The sequence below is a fragment of the Poeciliopsis prolifica genome, unplaced genomic scaffold (assembly GCF_027474105.1).
Source record: "Poeciliopsis prolifica strain line A6 unplaced genomic scaffold, Auburn_PproV2 SCAFFOLD007, whole genome shotgun sequence".
Taxonomy (NCBI): Eukaryota; Metazoa; Chordata; class Actinopteri; order Cyprinodontiformes; family Poeciliidae; genus Poeciliopsis; species Poeciliopsis prolifica.
The window spans coordinates 16,716,974-16,737,244 of NW_026562382.1; the positions used below are offsets into that span (position 1 = coordinate 16,716,974).

At 37.0% G+C, this 20,271-nt stretch overlaps 1 protein-coding gene across 14 annotated transcripts in view; it reads left to right on the top strand.

Moving 5' to 3' along the window:
* Positions 1–20,271, top strand: part of stxbp5l (syntaxin binding protein 5L) — a 132,136-nt gene that overhangs the window by 103,195 nt on the left and 8,670 nt on the right. For 4 of the 14 annotated variants that reach the window (XM_055031926.1, XM_055031929.1, XM_055031927.1 and 1 more), the window contains 4 exons: positions 4,671–4,775; positions 9,278–9,331; positions 12,175–12,354; positions 19,220–19,321. The exons of 2 other annotated variants lie outside the window; for them this stretch is intronic. In XM_055031926.1, coding sequence (XP_054887901.1) covers positions 4,671–4,775; positions 9,278–9,331; positions 12,175–12,354; positions 19,220–19,321 — 441 coding nt within the window. The remainder of the gene's footprint in view (positions 1–4,670; positions 4,776–9,277; positions 9,332–12,174; positions 12,355–19,219; positions 19,322–20,271) is intronic. 8 more of the 14 variants (XM_055031931.1, XM_055031933.1, XM_055031935.1 and 5 more) reach the window with 6 other exon arrangements.

Consider the following 20,271-nt stretch of genomic DNA (forward strand, 5'->3'; position numbering starts at 1 on the left):
TAAGAATTTTCCAGTTATCTTTTCAAGACCTCTTTTTGGGAGAAGGTTTGGAGCTCTGTTTTGGGGAACAAGTGTGGTATCAAGTTCTAGCTTATCTAATGAGCTGGCATCAACTCTAGCAGCTGTGGCTTGAATGTTCAACAGGTCACCCACCAATTGGAAGTTTGTCGGCGCAGTACAGCCCGTTAAATTGCCCTTCATTCTTCAAAGTGTCTTCTGGCAAGTCACTGAGCCCTGCATTTCCCTAATGTGGTCATCAGCATGTATGTGTGTGTATAGTAAATAACAGTGCTGCATGTGGTGAATAATAAGAATATGAAGCAGTGTATGTTACAGGTTTACTGAGAAACAAACAGTAGTAGCACATTGGAAGCCATTAAAAAGGAAAACATTTGCCAATTGAAAGGTCGACAGTTTGATCTCAGTCGGCCCACTCCACGTCTCAGGGAGTCCAACTGGAACGAAGACACTGGAATCTCTTGATTAGTGTATAATACAAAAATTAGACAATGAAATTTCTGCCCTTTCAGTTGTCTAGCAGATCAGAAGTGGTGGGAGAAATTCTCTGTCAATTGACGGGCTGGCAGTCTTCTCACTCTTTCCACTCCGTGTACCGAGTTGTCCTTGGAATAAGCTCCTGATCTGTTGGTTTGTGTGAAGTAGTAGGAGAAAACTCAGCGTGTGTTCTTCAGTTTTCTGAACAGTGAATTAAAAAGGTTTTTGCCAATTTTCAAATGTTTTTTGTTTTTGTTTTTCGCCATGTTTAAGTGGCTCAGATCATCAAACAAATTTCTGTCAATAATAACTGTAAATTGATGAGATTTATCTGAAAATCTAATTGCCACCTAAACCAGTTAAATTGTCGTGCCTCTCCTGGTGGCAAGAAGTGCTATGATGCATTTGAGATCATTTGCAAATTTGAATTTGCGATGGAAGAATTTTGGCTCTTTTTTAATGACAAACAAGCTTCTTAAGGTATTTCAACAGAAGCAATTACAGCCCTGATGCTGACGAGGCTTCTCAAAAACTTTTATTTTGCATGATGTGAGCCTTTCCAGGGATGGACTTGACTAAAAGTTACAATCTGATTCCATTCCTCTTCATGATTTTTGATCAATAGTGTAACTTTTGATTAAAAAAGTGTATTTACCTTTTTCCACCAGCAGAGTTTACAGAAACATGTGGGGGAGGAGCACCATTGAGCAACAAGATATTTAAAAGATGTAAAACTGTTGGAAAGTTTTGAGGCTTTGAACGTGTTTTAAAATACTAATAACCTTGATTCAGACAATTACAAATAAGTGCTGTAAATTAGTATTTATGTGCACTGCGGGTAATTTGCGAAAATTAAGATTCGTAGTGTTTATCGTGCATTCAAAAAACCCACACATTTTTCATTACAATATACTATGAGTTTGTCAAAATTTATATAAAGCCATTTTTCCCTCTTAAAATATAATATAGGATATGTGTCACCTGTTTTCACATGTGTACTCACCACCCTGGCCTTCTATTGAGACCACAAGGACAAAATTACGTGACGAGGACAAGATGTTCTTTTCTTTTGTGGTGCCACGTCTTTCAGAGCTGTCTTGTCGTCTAGATCACGGGCATTCACTGTAACAACAGGCTTGTCATTGGTTAATTAGAAGAAGGCAAGATATATGTATAGATGGATGAAAAGCGCAGGTGTGTGTATATGTAGGAAATGACACTGTGTGAACATCTCTGATTCACATTTTGTCGATAGGAGAACATGTACATAAAGCAAATAAAGGTCATTTTACATCTTCAGAATTATAAGATGAAAATGAATATGATCACCTTAAGAATTGTTTCCCATGCGTCTCAAAACCTATTGCAAATTAATTGGCGAATGATTAAAAAACACACAGAAACGTGTTTTTCTTCCAATAATATAAGACTGCACAGCTGTGCTCTGCTAGGCAGACTGAGAGTTCATGGCCTGTTTTCTCTGGATGAATACACACTGCCACTCTTCTTTGTGGCTATTAGAAGCTACTTCTCTGCCCCTGGCAAACCAGGTTTGCTGTGTCTGCTCAAAGCTGTACACACCCTCAGACAGCTTATTAAGCAAGTCAGCAATTGTCCTTATTCACCCCATGTGTCGGTAACTACGACCATAGTTGTAGATGTCGTCTTAACAAATCTTCATCTCTCTGTTCTGACATTTTTCTTATTTTTCTGTTGCCATTAGATGCTGTAATTGGCCTGTCCGCTGACTGTACATTGTCTCCCTCCATACCTGGCACATTATGCCTCTTTTTATTTCCAGGGGTCAGTGGTTTTGGGATTATGTTTTACCTTTATTTTTGTGAATTTCAAGCCACAAGTAGCCATAGTAGGGTTTATAGCTGACCCTATAGTCAGTCTATCAAAGTCGGTCTAATAAGATGGGACACGACTGGACCTAGGAGAAAAAATTCAGCAGAGGTCCTTCAAATCTGAAACTTCCATGCAATTAATTGTGAGAAACCTCAAACCACAAAATTAATAGAACAAAACAACTATGCAAAATTATATCAAAGTCAAATACTTTGCTGGAACTCAACAATCCAATTAAAAAGATGTGTTAAATAGTCATGGCACACTTAATTTTACTCAAATATACACTGCTTCAAAGATATAATAATTTTATTACCAAGCGCAAAACTTTGGAAAAGGTAAAAAAAAAAAAAGTAGAGTTTGAGAAAATAAACACTTTATCTGTTAAGAATAAATGCCGTTTTAGCAATCATTTCATGAGCGCAAGTAAATATTTTACTCCACCTGTATGTCCATCATTGTATATCAGGGCACTCAGGCTCAAGAGGTTGAACTTAACAGAACAAAGCATGGTTATTCAATTCAGTTTAACTCAATCAAAAAAAATACTATTTTTATCCCAAAGGGAAAATTTTGGTATTTTTCAGACAATTCAAGTATTTTCACAGAGTCGATAAGTTTGGTGATGCTTCAGGGATGAAGGTTCTTCCAGTGAATCCGAAGAGGCCTATGACTGAAGACTGCTGCTGTCTCATGACTGTCATGACATGCAGTAGAGAATTCATAGTAACATGTCATGGACGGCACAATCTTTTGTTGGCAAGCACTGCTAACTCACCTCAGTTCCTTTTGCTGCTTTTTTAAATTTTCTGTTTGACCATATGGTTATAAAGTCAAGCAGAGAGACTCTAGAGACGTGGATATAATCCCTGCCTATTGTGGTGGATGGCAGAGATGGTTTGAACTTCTTCCTTCTCTCTCAGTATCCTTGAAGCCTCCTGTTACACTTCTTTGGGATTTGGGGTCAGAGGTCAGGCATTGTTTGAGCTTTCGAGATGCTAGTCAGCAACTCCCAGGTGGACAAATCATGCCTTGTTGCCATGGATATTTATCATGGTAGATGTCCAAAAGTAAAAATGTAATGTTCAGATCCTTCCAGTGGCACATCATTCAAAACCAGAGGGAATAATTGTCCAAATATATAACACCTGCATCAAAAATGTAACCAATGTTTGAAAAACACAGCGGCACAAACATAACACAGCTGCTATCATATCAGTCCAGCCTTCATGCAAAATGTGTCAGTCCAGAGTAAACTGGCTTCTCTGAATGTGAAAATACTAAATAACTAGACAATGAAACATTGTCGTATGGCATTTTTTAAATTCTATGTAGTTTTATCCTGGTTGAATCCTTGTCTAAAACTAGTGAAATAGCATACTAAAAATATGCAATAAATACACTCTCTTGGTGTAATCAATGATCAATCTGTTTTCCTTAGAGTACCATTACTGAGATGGTTGTAGTGAAATATATTATATTACTGGATCTCTACAAAAATTACCTGAAATGATTTTTGAATGCCACAGCATTATGAACAAAACATTGACAGTTAGGTAAATATTACATTGTCAAGTTGCAAAATGGGATCATATGGTTTGTGATTTTTTTATGTTGGAATTTGAAAACAGATAAACATTTCTAAAAAAAAAAAAAAAAAATGTTTTTCTTGACAAAACCTGTGAGATTTTGACTTTAAGGTCTTAGATTTTACTTTGAGTAGTTTTATAGCTGAAGAAATAATAATTACCATGGTCAATGTGATGCTGATTGTATCAGCTGTACAAATCTTTGTCAATGTTTCCACGGTATCCAGTCAGTTGCAATCAAAATGATTTTAGATATATAATATAAGTACAGCTGAGGGAAAGATGCATTGTTTAAGAAATAACTTGGGCTAGAAACACAGACATAATTGTTTGGTTTATTATTGTTTGTGGCTATAGCTCTTTTGTGTAAAAAAAAAAATAAAAAATGAAAAATTAAATATGTTTGGCTGTAATTGGTTTAACACATAAAATATTTACATTAGAGTCGTAGTGTCATAGCTGTAGCTGGTCGTAGTGATTGTTGTACTTGTGGTAGTATTAATAGTCCTTTTTATTGTTATGTTGAGAGCAAATCAAGACTGCTGAGTGCTGAGCTGTTGATGGAATAGAATATTTCCTAAAAATCTCATTACATTAACCCCATTGTTTTTATATCTTCAGATTTGATTCCTGTCTATTACCTGCAAAGTTTCTTCTCCCCAGTTCACCCAATGTGTTCATCTCTCCCCTGATTCCCTCAAAAGTTTGTCTGTTTTGTTGGCTCTCCTGTTTCAGTTCATTACCCAACCTCCCTTCACAATGATCCACGCATCCTGCCTGAGCCTGTGGCCAGTCTGAGAGCCAGCCACTGCAGTCCAGTCTTTTACTTACTGGACAATGGTAAGATGAGGGATGACTCACGGATCTTGGCCTCTTCACGGACACCTGCTTGTGGTTTTTGTTCTGTGGCAAACATGTAATACATGAGTAAGATAGGATCATTAGTTTTAGGATGGTGGTTGTTTCAGTGTTCACCTTGCATGCTTGCTATGCTTTAACACTGTGAGCAGCCCTACAAACAGGATAGCAGAAATTAAATTATTTCAAGTACCTTTGACATAATTAAACACTATTAGATAATGCAAAATGGGAGAAAAAAAATACAGCGAGTCTCTTCCAAAAGTACAGATTCCCCTTGAACTTTGAACATTTGGCACTTTACATTCATAAACTGCAAATTATTTTATAGAATTTTGTATTATTATCAATACAAAATAGCACATAATCATGAAGCAGAATTTAAAAAAAAAAGCATTTTCTCATTTCATTTGTTTTCTAAAAGAAAAACAAAGAATGTAAAATGCATTTATATTTACTGCCTTGTTAAACCATTAATCAGAGAAAATTAAGGTTTACATTTCCAAAGGAAAATTATCCCATATATACACCTGCATGGTGTGGACCTTATGGTAGTATGTCTCAGTGGTAATCCTGACCTAAACCCAACTAAGAATTTCCAGAAAGATATGAAAATTGATATTCACAGACACTCTTCATCCAATATGCCTGAGCTTTAGCTATATTTCAAGGAAGATTCACCCAAAAAGATTTGCAGCTGTGATTGCAGCACAAAGTTCTAAATACAAATGCACAACACAATGTTAGCGTTTTACACCACACTGTTTTATTTTATCACCTAAAGTACCATTAACATGAGCATAGTTTGTGGTTGTAAGGTGACAAAATGAGAAAAAGTTTGGGGATTGCATTTCTTTGCAAAGCACTGTGAATCTTCTCACTTCTAAAGCACTCTAGTTATAGAAACACCTCAGTGGGAAGATTATGCAGATCTTGAGATGAATCTACTTTTTATGATTCAGCAGGAAAAATTTAATCAGACCTTCCATAGCCATCATTGGTGACAACAGAACGACTCATGAACGAGCTTGCTTGCAGTGTAAACAAGCACGGTGTTGCTAGGAAGAAAGTGTGTCTGGCTGTTTTTTCAGTGCGCTCCATGCATTGTGTGGATGATTGCTGGGCGGTGTCATTGTCTCCGCTGCTCCACATGCAGTGATGTTTGTCATGAATAGCAGACCTGGGCTTTGACCTCGGACCCCTCATCACTCTCCAATGCTGTGACGCAGGTGGGCTTAAGAAGAAGAGGAAGGGGTTGTATTCCAGTTGGATATTGCTCCTCACTCAGTGATTCATTTTATGTGGCGTAATTCAACGTGCCTCCTCTAGAGTCACTCATCTGTGCCACTAAAAGGCGACCAGCTCCTTTTCTGAGCCATAGTGCTCGGGGTCTTTGTCTGTATGTCAATAAACTCTCATACTTATCTTGTTGTCCTCTTGGCTAACATTCATCATTGCCTTGTCTTGTCTCTAACTAACTGCATGGAGCCCACTGAGTGGCCAATTGCAGGGCTGATGAATATTTATACAGCTTGCTTTGTTTGTCTGTTTAGCAAATGTGTGTCTTAATCCCACGAGTTAGCCTCATATGTGATGTCAGCATCCGATTTTATAGATTCGAGGTTTGTAATTCAGAACAGTGATTATGAGTCTGTCATTGAAGAATCTTTTCTTCATTTATAATTTCCCCTCTTAATTTTGTTTGTTTTGAACTCGAAATGTCACAAAAAGTTCAAAAAGAACCACAAATGATTTATCACGCTCCATATTTTTTTTACATCACACAAACCTGGCATTTTACCATAGTGAACGTTTTTACGAGCCACCGTATGTGGCTGTGAACTGGTGGCTTGTCTGTTTGGAAAGATAAAATGGCGATTTTCACCTAGTGCAAAAACGGGAAAGGAAAAACTGTTGAGCACTTCCAGAGTGTTTTGGAGAACAGCTAAATGTTTATTTTTGCCTTGAGCAAATGTTTTATATTTGTAGAGAGAAAGCAAGTACTCGCAGGGTCAGAAAAATAACTTTAAATATAGTTTTTGCTGTAGGGCAACCAGTGGAAAACAATTTGTTGTGAAATTTCTTCACAGAGATATGGATATGATTGAGAAAAGACGGCTGACATCACATTTGAAGCCTTTGCTCCAAAAATTGCTGTTGTGTTTAAAGTGACATGAAATCACCATAACATGGTGAACAATTTAACTCAAAAATGTCCATGTATTACATAAACCTGACATTCACTGAAAAAATATTTGATGTTTCTCTTCTTCTCTAACCAATCATACACTGTCTCATAAAATATTCACCTTGTTTGCTGTTAGTTGAGTTTTGTTACATTTAATCACATATAACTATGAATCAGATTAAGTTTGGAATCCATGTAATTTCTGATTCTGAAGCTGACACTAATTTTGTGTTGTTGTGTGAATTAAATTTTTCTCATGGCAAGAATTGGGGTCTGATTGTGACACCAGTTACAGTGGACCTTCCTAAACTTAAATCTGTTTTCTGTACTGATAAAAGGATCTTCTACATTACTATGTCTGTAGTTAGGATGAAAGAACCAACTGAAGATTTCAATCAAGAAATTTGAGAGCTGAAGAAAAAACTTCCAGTCCACATACATTCAAAAGTAACATATACTTTCAGAATGTTTTTCTTCCCTTGTTTCTCGTAACTCTGTGATGAGTTCAAGATACAGGACAAAAATAAACCAAAAAAGGGGGCTGATATTTTGTGAAGCATTGCAAACTCAATTAATATACACTAATAAAACCTCAGCATGATGCTACCATCGCCTTACCTTCTGGATCTCTTGTCTTTAGTTCCATATCCCAAATCCATTATAGCTCAAAGCTGTTTTGCAAGAAAAACAATGCAATACAAACAAAGAAGGTGAATATTTTTGCGAGGATCTATATGTTTAACATACATGCAAGATAAAGACATTGTCTTAAAACCTCACTGCAATCAATTATAAGAATTACTGTTAATTTTACTCTGATTGGCCTCTTGGCTCATCAGATCAGCCCCACTTGTTTGTTCGGATTAACATGATTTTATGAGGTATTCAGCGAAGGGGCAATTGCACAGTGAGAACTATCTGTGTGCAACAAGTTTAGTATGAGAATAGTTTTCCTGTTATGTTATCTCATACAGTCAGCATTTCATATTGCTGCTGCAGCATCTCATCCCTAATATATATGAAAAACATAAGAGCTCATCTGTTATCTTGTTACTAGCATAAATCTGAAGGTCTGAACTCGATGTTGGAAAAAATCCAATGGAGAGTCAGAAATAGACTCTTTAAATTATGCCCTCATACATTTCTAATTTATTCTGTATAATTAGAATTTTTTCCCAGTATTTTCCAGAAGATGATGTCATTGTCACTGGATAATCAGGTGACACTGAAATGGAGGTAAATCTTTGGATGAAAGAGAGAAAACTCCACCCACCATGCATAAACTGGAGATTACTTTTGTCAAAATTTTAACAGTAATGTTATTTATTTATTTCGTATCATTTGTAGGCTATGGTGAACCTTCTATCCTGCACTCTTTGTTTCTTTCGCACTAAACAGCAGAAGGGTTGAAACCTGAGTCCACTTCTTTTTCACAAAGAAATCTGTCGGCTCCTTTGATTTATTTTTTTCATTTTTTTTTCCCTCCTCCAATAAATTAAAAACACATACGAAATTAAATGAAATAGACAAATTCACGGTCATGCCATTTTTCTTCTGGTCATTAAAATTACCAGGCATCATATAAAAACCATTTTCTATCTTCCACATGTCAACTAAATCATTCAGGAGAAATACGTAAATAATAATCAGTTTTTCTTGTTTATTTTTTCTTCTTTGCGAGATGGATCTGAATTTTAGCATCTCAACATCAACCTTTACAGTTCTCTACTTACTGTAAAATGCTTGCAAAATGTTTCACTGAGCTGTTTAAGTTGCCTTCAGTGTCTGACTGTGACTGTTGTATCGGCACCATGTGGTGTCATTCTGTTTATTTCTGACTCCATGTGAGACATCCCAGGCCTCTAAAAGTAAATCAAAGCACTATATGTGAATTTATTTTCGTTTAAATACTCTAAATAAACTAGACAAATGGATGTTAAATAATTCAATGAAAAGGAGAAAGTGATTGTTTCACCCAACAGAGAGGTTTTCTACCACCACATCAGTCTTGGGTGTTACCAGTATTGCAGAAAGAACTGTGAACAATGGCCTGGGAAAACTTTAGCGCATGCATCTCGCCTGCCTAATGCAACTGCACAAATCTGCATGCACTGGTTCCTTGTTCATTTGACTCAGTTATGTTTCATTACGTTTTCTGTTTATTTTTTGGACTTTGTTTCTCATCATTTAACATAGATTACATCAGCTTTGTTTTCTTATTTAATTAATTCCTTTATTTATTTATTTTTATTTGAAGGGATTAACCAGTTGTTTGTTTCCTATTCTTTTGTTTCAGTAAAGGGACCCGGCAGAAAGTTAAGTCTGCCCACAGATCTTAAGACTGATCTTGGTACGGTAGGCGAAAGCCAGCAGTTTTCACTTGATTTCTTTTAAGTTGTTAATTTTCTGTTTTTCTCAAAGATTTTAGGCTTTTCTTTTGCTTAAGAATTTTTTTTATTCTTCTTGCTACTTTTTCCGTTTCCTTCTGACTTTCTTTGTTTTTTTTTTAACCAGCCCATTAGACTGTTGGCCTGAGGTGTTTGTCTATTTTGGCTCTTTTGACGTGTTTTTATTTTTTATTTGAATCTACTGCGTCTGTTCCTTCTACATTTTGCAAGTGTTTCTAAAGGTGATTTTGTAACTCATACTCATATTCGAAGTTGAGGCTTTTTATCGCTTTTACCATGATTGGACCATCTTCTGGTTTTCCTCAATCTTTCCTTCATCGACAACCGTTGCTTTTCAGTATTGGATCACTCGCTGCCCTTTCTCATTGTAACTGGATCATTTCTCTCTCAAACAGTTCTTTCTTCATTTTGACTGGATCACCTACATTACAGATACAACCCGTCCACCACCGCATGCATCTCTAACTGCTACACATCATGATCTCGGGTTTCCCTTGCTGTCCTTCTGCAGTATGACATGGGCTGTCCACACTGACAATTTCTGCTTTTCAACATAAAACTTGCCTGTCCCTACTTATTTCTGTAACTGTCTTCATCACAAACTTTTTTTTTTTTAAATGCAGGTAATATTATTTTCAGCAATGGTAAGAGTGAAAATATTTATGCCAGTATAAAAAATGTCCAAACCGTTTATTTTTTTTAGTTAAAAAAATTTTTCATCTTGTTGGTGTTTCTCCTTGGCAACTAGTAAGAAATTTTTAATGCATCACTGCCACATAATTTAATCTATTTCATTGGGATTTTATGTAACAGACAAACACAAAGTTGTAGATGAAGTGGAGGGAAGATACTTTTTTTTTTTCATTTTCATTTCATTTTTTTTTTACAAAGTAACAAAAGTGTTAATAAAAAGCAAACAGTATTGTGTAAACCAAAAACCACAAAAGATTTTAACAAGTATATTTTAACATTTCTGTTAACATATACTTTAGAGTTAGGGAATCCAAATCAGATTCAATACAATGACATATTTTATCACTTTTGTTGCACTTCACTAATTTGTTGGTCTGTTATAAAAAAAACCTGGCAAAATGCATTAAAGATTGTGATTGAAGCAAGTCAAAATATAAAAAAGAACAATGGGTTATGCATGTTTGGCTTCTTAAAGAAAAGGAGCAACTTTGTAGTGTGTAAACAAAGGAAACATTTATGCAGTCTGTCAGAAGGAACATTTTCTGATTAGTGTGGATGTGTGTAAATGTTTATTTTCAGTAGATTTGTGGATTGGTGTGACCTGGATAAGGTAAAGATCATTTTGGTTAACTAAGGGTTTCAAGCACAACATCTGGAGAGAGGCTAGTGTTACTGCATCCCTGTTTGAAAACACACAGGCAGATAGACATGAATACTATCATGTGGCTTCCCAATAGCCCCATTTTACATGCTGAGGAAAAAACTCCCTGGACTACATTTGTCCATCCTGCTGTGAACCCATGTGAGTGTTGCATGTGGATTGGGTGGCACCCCAAAGTTTTTCATCTTCACTTTGAAATTGGATTATTTCTGCAAAACGCGCCTGAATTGGAAACTAGATCTGAAAAAGGAGACATATGAAAGAGACCAGAAAACAGGGGACACTGTGTACTGCTTTTAGCAATTAGCATAGTGCTGTTTGTCCTCCAGCTTCATAAAAGTCTGGACAAGAATATCAGAGAGGGAAGGAGAAAAATAATAAAGGCAGGCAATTTCATCAGACATTTCCATCAACCCAAATGCTTTTAACCTTGGTTTTATTACAAGGATGTCATTTAAAAAGGGCATTGCTTTATTGTTTTTTTTTTTTTTGAGGACAAGAGAGAACAGACACACAAAGGCACGGGTATCATGGGCCTGTTAATTATGATGATCCTGACAGAATCCGTGTCTGTTTAACACAGAATAGCAGAGTCCACCCAATCCAAACAGCACTGCTTTCTTTTTGTTGCCGCTTTAATAGGGTTTAGTTCTGAACAAATTATTTTATTCTCTGATGTGCAGTCCCGTAGGCCCGCTCCATTAAATAAAGGCAAAGCCAGCAACAAATGCAGTCCCTATGGGAAAAACATGCAAAGCCACGATTCTAGCGTGTAACAAGTGTTTTCATGTGAGCACCATCTGTGACTCTGTATCCACTCCAACTAAAATAATTTGCACAGGAATAACAGAGCAGATATTAAAGGTTTATTATGAGCTTAGCCGGTAATGTCTGAAGGCTTGTGATTAGATGAAGAAATTAATACCTTCTGCTAAAAACAGAATTTACCGACAGAGATAAAAACACAAAGTGGAGATGAAATATGCCTGTTTTTTTTTCTATCTCTTTACTGGCACAGAGTCGAGGAAGCTGCACTTACAAATTTCACTCTGCATTTTCCTTTTCTTTTCTTTGGACACAGCATCTCTTTCTTCTCCTTGCACATACTTACCTTCAAACCTCTCTTCAGCCCTCACCACCTGTCCTTCACTGTCATTTTCCTACTTGATGATCAGGTTTTATTCCTCTTACACTGCAACATATCCATCTTCATTGGCCCTGAAGTATACTTGCCATTCTGTTCTAGAAACAAAAACAAATTCTCAAAACTGCTTCCTAATGGCAATTCAAAAAGGCCAATTGATGTTTTGATTTCACTTCCTATTTTCAGCCCTATAAAGATGGATATTGCAGCTGTGGATTTCAATATGTTGGACAAATTTATCATTTCCCTCCGTTCTATTGTTTGCTAATGCTTTGCCGTTGTTACAGATCATGTCAATGGACATTGCACTAGTCCCACCTCTCAGCCCTGCTCGGCGGGGAAGCCTCGCATTCCAATGGGTCCCGAAGGGCCACGGCTAACCCGCAGAGGCCCTGGCCGACCACCCTTCCGAAAGGCCCAGTCTGCTGCTTGCATGGAGATCTCTTTGCCTGTGTCCCACACTGAAGGTGTGTGCTTGTCTTCCCAAATCCCATTCTTAAAACCTTCATAACATAACCCACCCCCAACATTCCTAATGAGTGCATGTTACCCTCTGTCCGTTTGGTAACTGAACTGTGGCCTGATACATAGTTAACACAAGGCAAGCATGTGCTAATGCAAGATTGCGCCTTGATTTTTGTACTCCTCAAAAGGAGAGAACACATGGTCTCATAATCAAATAAACAACTAATTATTTGCAGCAAAAAAGTAAAGGTCTAATCAAAAAATATGCTTAGCAAAGTCTGCTACCACTCTAATTGTACGCTGCATATTAGCTGTTCAGTTTCACTTCACACAAGACTGAGACAATACCAAAGGGAAACAAAAGCCTTAAAAACTGAGCTAAGACTGGGGAGAATCACTCACATCTCCAAATTGTGCACATGGGCAGATTCCTTAAAAACTAACTAGAGTTTAATTTCAATATATTTTGTTCAAATAAAAAATACATTGATGACTCAAAGAGAAGAGCTTTTCTAACTACATTTGTTGAAATATGCCCACAGAGTGCTGCACCAGGTAAAACTTATTGGAAATAACAATAGCATGACATGGCCAACAGTGATGGAGCTCTGGTGATGTTTGTTTGCTCTAGTAAAGTTGAAACTGTTGATAAAAGCACAGGGACCTCACATATTAACAGGGAGATTCCACAGATTTAAATAAAATAATCTAGTGAAGATATAGAGATGGAATTAATATATAGAGTGGCCAGAAAAGTCACGTAGAGAAATGCTTAAAAAACAGAAGAGTCATGCTACCTCAACACTGAAATGAAGTGTGAAGAGAATGAAATTGTCTCTATTGACTGATATTCTGTATTCAATAGAGCAGTCTTAATCTGGTGTGCAGTGACTGGGAATATAGTCACTGCATAATAATTGTTGTTATTCCAACAATTACGTGTTGGAATAATATGAGAAACTTCTTTTTCCAAGAAACTGTTTTTGAGCTCTTCATTTGATTATGTGCAACAGGATTTCTGAACCTTGCATTAGCATCACCTCTCAACAATTTGACTGCAAGCTCTGCCTCTTTCAAATGCAAGAAACAACCCTTGCATTGTGCGCTTTTGAACTGTTGCTTGTGTCAACCATGTTCCAGGCCTGAAGGTTGTGCGATGTAAAGTGAATTTGCAAGATTTATTTTTTTTTCACAGCATCTTTTTTTTTCCTCTTCAAAATCCAAAAATATGTTACATTTATTATCACAACTTTTAACTTACACCATCACTGATGTGTTTTAAAGGATCTCAATGTAATTTTTAAGATAGTTAGCAGTTGGTGACGTGATATTTAATTCCCTTTTGTCACTCAGTTACAATTTCTACATTAACGGAAAAATGGTGACTATCTACTAAGGCCTCGACAGACAAGCAGAGAGGAGTGTTAATCAGTGAAGCAGTCAAGAGATCAATATTACTTTGGAAAAGCTACAAGGATTTGTAGTTCAGGTGGAAAAATCCTTAGAAACAAAAAGTATTTGTCAGAAATGCCACAAATCTGGTCTTTTATGGAAGAATGGAAATGAGAACGCCGTTGTGTAAAAGAAACTCACCGAGAAGTCCCTTTTACATTAGGCATATAGGAAACACAGCAAACATTTAAAACTTGTTCTGTGGCTAAATGACTCTAAACAGATTTTGGCCTATATCCCCATAGTTGGGGAGAAATTTCACTGAAAATAATTCTGCTTACATGGGTTTCTCGTCTTCAGTAGGATCAGGAAAGATGGTCAGAGTTGCAGTAAGACGGGTTGAGCTAAATTTAGGGCAACCTTCCTAATACATTTAAAAGGCCTAGGGTAGGATAGAGGCTTACTTTCATACATCATAATTACCTTAAATTTACAGTCATAGCTACACCGAAGCATATTTATGTAAGGATGAGAGAAACTTCTCTCTACATTCAATCTAACTGAAACCACTTCTTTTTCTTTCTATTTTACAACTATATACGGTTTTGTCTTGGTCAACCACAAAGCACCAAACAAAACCTACTGAAGTTTACAGTTTTCTCGAAATATAAAAAAGTTTAAAATTTGTGAACACTTTCAGAGGCAGTGTATCAATTTGAGAAATTTCCACATATTAACTAAATGAAGATAATTGTCTTAGCAAAGTCTGTGTCTTCTGTTCATTGTTGTTGTTCACCATGTAAAGGGAGACATGATTCAGTTTTACATTTGGAAAATGTCCCTTTATCTCTTACTAAGCAAATGGCAGCAAATCCGTGCGCTGTCAAATCCAAGATGAAAATGTTTTTTCAAGCAACATAATTTCTGAGGGGTGGGCAACAGAACTGACATAAAAATGTCATTTCAGCTAAGACTGCATCATTTAATTACAAGCTGTGTGTGAGTTCTTATACTTAGTTTGTCACTGCCAGGCAGCAGAGAGAAAGAGATGTTTTTAGAAATCTTAGGCGTCATCTTAGTTGAATAAACAACAATTGTTGGTGATGTTGAGCATTTTTACATTTATTCAACAGGAACCGAACATAATCTTCTGAAAGAAAAGTCACACAGAGAGGTTGTTTTGCTTGGCTGATGCTCTGAAGTTGGAAAAAATTAAACAGACCAAGGAAATTGCAAGTTCAATGAAAAGATTTAAACTGGCTATCCATAAAATTGACTGAAGCCTGACTGACCTAGCACACAGCAGTTGTTAAGACAAACTGCTGTGTGCTAATTTAAAGTTCAAATCTGTCTTTCTGTGCAGCTGTAATTCAGCCCAAAGCATTATCTTAAAGTAAAGCCAGCCAAACTAAAACAATGAGTTTATTTCAGAGTGCATTGATGCCATGTGTAATCCCTCCACTGATTGTAAACTTTCAAACGTCTCTGGCAGTGTGGGTCAGCCAATCCCATTTCACTCCTGGACCTATTTTCACTTTTATTCTGAGCTCTCTCAGATCAACAAAAAGTCTCAGTCAAGTCACGAAAGGCAGATCTCTCCACAGGAGACTCAACATTGTGACAGTCCCTGAAATGTCACAGCTACTGTTGCCATTCTGCACGCACATCAGGCATAAAGTAAGAGCAAAAGTTCATCATTTGGAGGTTAAATTGCGTTCTCAAATACCTTGTTCTTCAAATCCTTGCTGGTCTTCAAAGCTGTAACGATTTGCATTCAGTCTGTTTGTAAGCTCCATGAGTGCTTTCAGGAGTCTTCACAGCTAATTAATGTATATTCTGCCAACCAGAGTGCAGTGCTGTTTGTTGCAGTCGAAGCTGAGCCCTTTATATCAGTTCTGCAAGTCACATTGCTATATTCATCAACCTCATTATACAAGAGTGACCTGGAACCAGGAGGGAAGCAGTCCTTCATTACCATAAGCTAAATGTATTATTAAAGTTTCTGTCTTGGCTACAGGTGCATTACCAGTGAGAGCAATGCTGACAACAGAAAAAGTCGCTCCTTACCACACTTGATTTCAAGCATTTATGACCTATGATAATTGCTATTTGACAGACGGCTTGAGAAATATAGCATACAATTTTATAATGATGTGAATGATGAGCAGTACCACATCAACCTGGATGTCGAGATAAAATTGCTGCTGCCTGCTCGACTATGTTCAAATTTAAAATACTTTAACTTGGAATGGCACTTTCAGTTTCCTTTTAATCAAAGTATAACATTTTAAGCCAATGACCACAAGGCTCGAGGCAGATTAATATTTTTTTCTTGCCACTACAAACTGTGTGGATTATAAAAGAGGTAAATACCTTTGTAACTCAGTTGTGTAACAAAGAGGGGCGTCTTGGGGTCACCATGTCTCCTTAACGACCATCACAGGCTCTTGGTTGTTTGAGTGATGCCAGAAAATAGCACTTCCATTGCAAATATAAATTTGTGGAGTTTACTATAGCTACTGGGACTCTAACTGGAACCCTCTACTTTTTCCAGAGAAAGATTAAGCTTTTTGTCAACAACCACAAAAAGGTGGTTTTGGAGGAAACAAAAGATAGATATGTAAAAAGAAACCTCATTCTCACTGTTGAGAATGGTGGAGAATCTTTGAAACTGTGGAACTATTTTTCTCCCTAATAGATTCTTCAAGTGAAAATGAGTCATTCTTATGTCTTTCAACAGGATATTCACACAAAACATAGTGTTTACAGACATAAAATTAGCCTATCAGCATCTTAATCCTCATAAAATCCTGTAGAAAACTTAAGGGATGAGCTAAAGATGTAAGAACATAAAATGTGAGAATATACTGCTGCAATAAAAGATGCATTTATTTTAAGATTTTTTTTTCATCTCCACTAGGGGTGCTATCACAATTTTCTCTGAAAAACTTTTTTTCTTTCCCACTCTGTAACTTCTTTTAATTAGCCTTTGAATTACTGGCTCACCTTTGCGTATACTGTATCAGTTACCTACCTTTGGGACTGTTGTGTACCAGCTGCGCTGGGTTACCACGGCGAAGAGACAGCAGGATAACTGAAATAATTAAAGGTCAGAAAACAGTACGAGAAATGAGGCTGATGTTAATGAGGCCTACATAACAGGCCTGGAGACAGAGGAGGGAAATGGCAGGGGAAGCCCTACTGAATATACAGTGAACATTTCTACAGCACCAACTCTAATTTGAGCGCAAATGCATTAAATATTAACAATCCAACTTATAGTTCAGTATTTTATATGTCTAATTAGTTGTATGTCTAATTAGAAGCTTCCATACAACACATTTTTAGCTAAATCACAACACACACTGTTGTGGCTCGCTGAAGTGCAGACAAATATGAGAGTGACTGACCTGCTTTACTCTTACCCATAATCTTATTTCTTTTGCTCTTTAATTTGTTACAAATTAAAGACAAAGTCTTTCCTAGTTAGGCACTGAAATTTGACAAGTCTGCGTTTAGTCAGCCAATATAAGTACCCCCCACCAAAAAAATAGAATTAGGCATCGTCTCCAGTCTTTCGTCCATGTCTCTGTTATGTGTTGCGTGTACATAGCACTGTTTAGCTGCTGTCTGTCTCACCTCCTCTATACCGCCTAGCCTGTCTATGCCTCCCTGTAAGGGGCCTCAAGGGGTCCCTGTGTCCTGTCAGAACACCACTGTGTCTGACTTTCATTAGCCAGCACCCCACAGGCTCTGTCACGCAGCGTAAACACACCCCAGTGACACGCGGCGAAAGCAGGTTGCTGCCGCCCAGACACACAACAGAGGTCTATTGTATGCTCACGGATGCCTGCTGCAGTGTACAGCACTGTTGTCAAAGATAGCAAAGGTTTTGGAGAAAAAAGAGAGCAATTATTTACCCTCATGTTTGTTGTATCTTTCCACATAGATGCATAAGTGAACTTTAAACTAGTTTGGAAACTGAAATTCAGTATACACATATTTTGAAATAACATTAATTACAGATTATTTGATCAGCAATTTCGTATCCAATTTCTGATCACCAATTTAGTTCTGACTTGCAGATGTTAGCCAATTCCTCTTTCAGAGGTTTCAATAATAAAAACAGATCTACCAATAAAACATTGTTTCTTCACCAGTACACCAAATGTAAAGAGTTGTTTCACTCTGTGTCACTGAAAACTTACAAATACAATAAAATCCCTTTGGATATAGCACAGAATTACATCATCTGTCCTTTACAAATGAGGCTACAGCTGACTTGCTTTTTGCAGGTTTTGAATGGCTCTTGAGGAAAAACAGACTCATTCAAAACACATGAAGTAAAAACCGTAAAGCAAAGTCCAAATTAATATTTGAGAGAGAAAAATGCTCTGATGTTATGTAATGCATTACACTATTTATCCAGTTGTTTATTTATAGCTTCAATGGAGAGTCAAAACAGCCTTTCAACTCTTAAGAAATATTTTACATGTATATTTGGAGCAGATTTACACCATGGTTAAGTGAGGGCGGACGACCTGTGAATCTCAAGTCTGCAGTTAAACAGTTTAAAAAATGTTTCGACATTTTGAACTATTTTAAATCTTCCATTTTAGATAAGCATGATTATCACAGCTTTCTATTTATATGTGTCTGCAAACAGAGGGATGATCTGTCAGAGCTATGATGCATTCACTGATGAAAAACAATAGGACTGATGAGGCTCCAGTCTCAAAGAAGATGAAGATGATTTGTCATTTGCTTAAATTGATAAAAGGAGCTCTTAGATTGTAAATTATATGCACATGTGTGGAACAAGATTTTAAGCCCATAATAGGAAGGCTTCATATATTACAATAAGGTTGCCTGTACTTAGCTTTCAACCTCTAGTTAATATGAGACACACTAACATTTGTAAATGTTAGCAGAATATTGAAAATGTCCTCGTTAAAGTAAGGGTCAATGTTCTCTAGGGATTAAACACAGTGTGGTTGTAGTAAAATCAGCCAAAATATTTGCAAATTCTCCATCCTTAATTTAAAATTCATGTCCACTGATACTTTGTCATGCAATAGTTTTGTTCAGAATCTATTCATCTGTCACAGTGTCCTGCTTGCAGTGTTTTTTCCCCACAACAGTTGAGCTTAAACATGAGCACGTTGTTAAGCATAAAGAATAAGAAGATGTGAAGATGCATTGTTTGGTCACTAGAAACAGAGGTCGGCTCACCCATCTTTTACTGCGACGCTTTCACTGCCGTATACTTTTAAAGAAATGTTTTCCACGCTCAGTTGCTTTCTTTTCTTCTCTTCCTTTTTGTTGTTCTCTGGAACCGTTGTTCATACGTCCATCTTGTCTGTTGCGTTGCTGCTCTTGTTTGTTTGTGCGCACTGGTGTGTGGACGTGTTTCTCTGGGCCATGATGCGGATGTGGTTTTCTTCTACGGGGTTCATGTTGCTGGGGGACAATTAGGGCATGCATCACGGAGGGCAATGCTTCAGCAGTTACATGGAGTCACTATGTACTCCCATGACGAGCACCACACCACCGCCGCGTACTGCTGGAACGAGAGAGGTAAGGGGGCTACGGCAGACACACAAACACACCTACCGCTGTCCTGCTGACTTGTTTGCGTCCGTCAGTCAGAATGTCAACTCGTCTTGTGGCCCTGTGTCATCTGAACATGCCTTCTGCGGCGTCATCTTGTCTTGGACGATGTACGAACTGGGTGGGTCATGTCATTTTTACAGAAGAGCAGATAAATCTTTCACAGGCTTTTTGCTTGGTCAAGGAAGATCTCCCGTTTTTGTTTCTTTTTAGGTTGTGTTTAATCAACAAGGAATGGTTGGGTATTCTGGGATTTAAAGATCAAATGTTCAACTTGTGTTTGATAAAAGTACTTTGGAAAATTATTCGTAATCCTTGGCCTTTTCCACATTTTGTCCCATTACCACCATAAAACATCATTGCTTTTTACTGTGTTTTATGTAATGCAACAAAACAAATGTGCAAATGATAGTGAAATGAAAGGAAACAGTTTATCACTTTTTTTTTTACCAAAAAAAAACTGGTGAAACTGGTTTGAAAATTATGTAAACTTTTTCTTCAATAAGTATTAATGATTTTGTGCTGGCCTGACACAAAAGCTTGACAAAAGGCATTGATGTTGGTGGTTTGAATTGCACAAAATGTGGTAAAGGAATAAAATAATTTTCAATGGCATTGGTAGTACAAATCTATGTAAAAGATAATTAGATTTTATATTTTGCCATAACAATACCTTAAAGTGCTGCAAAAAAAGATACAGCCTTTTAATATCCATTTGGATTCAATTTATCGGTTTGATAAGCGTACACCAGGCTTTGCACCCATTTCCATAAAGCCTCCACTTTTTGTAACATCAGTCTAAGAGTGCAGTACTGAACGTCTCTTGGCTCTGAATTATTCAGAAATTCAGCAATACGAAAATACTTTCATGGTGGAAGCTTTAAGCACACAATGAAGGAGGTGAACGCAGAATGCCT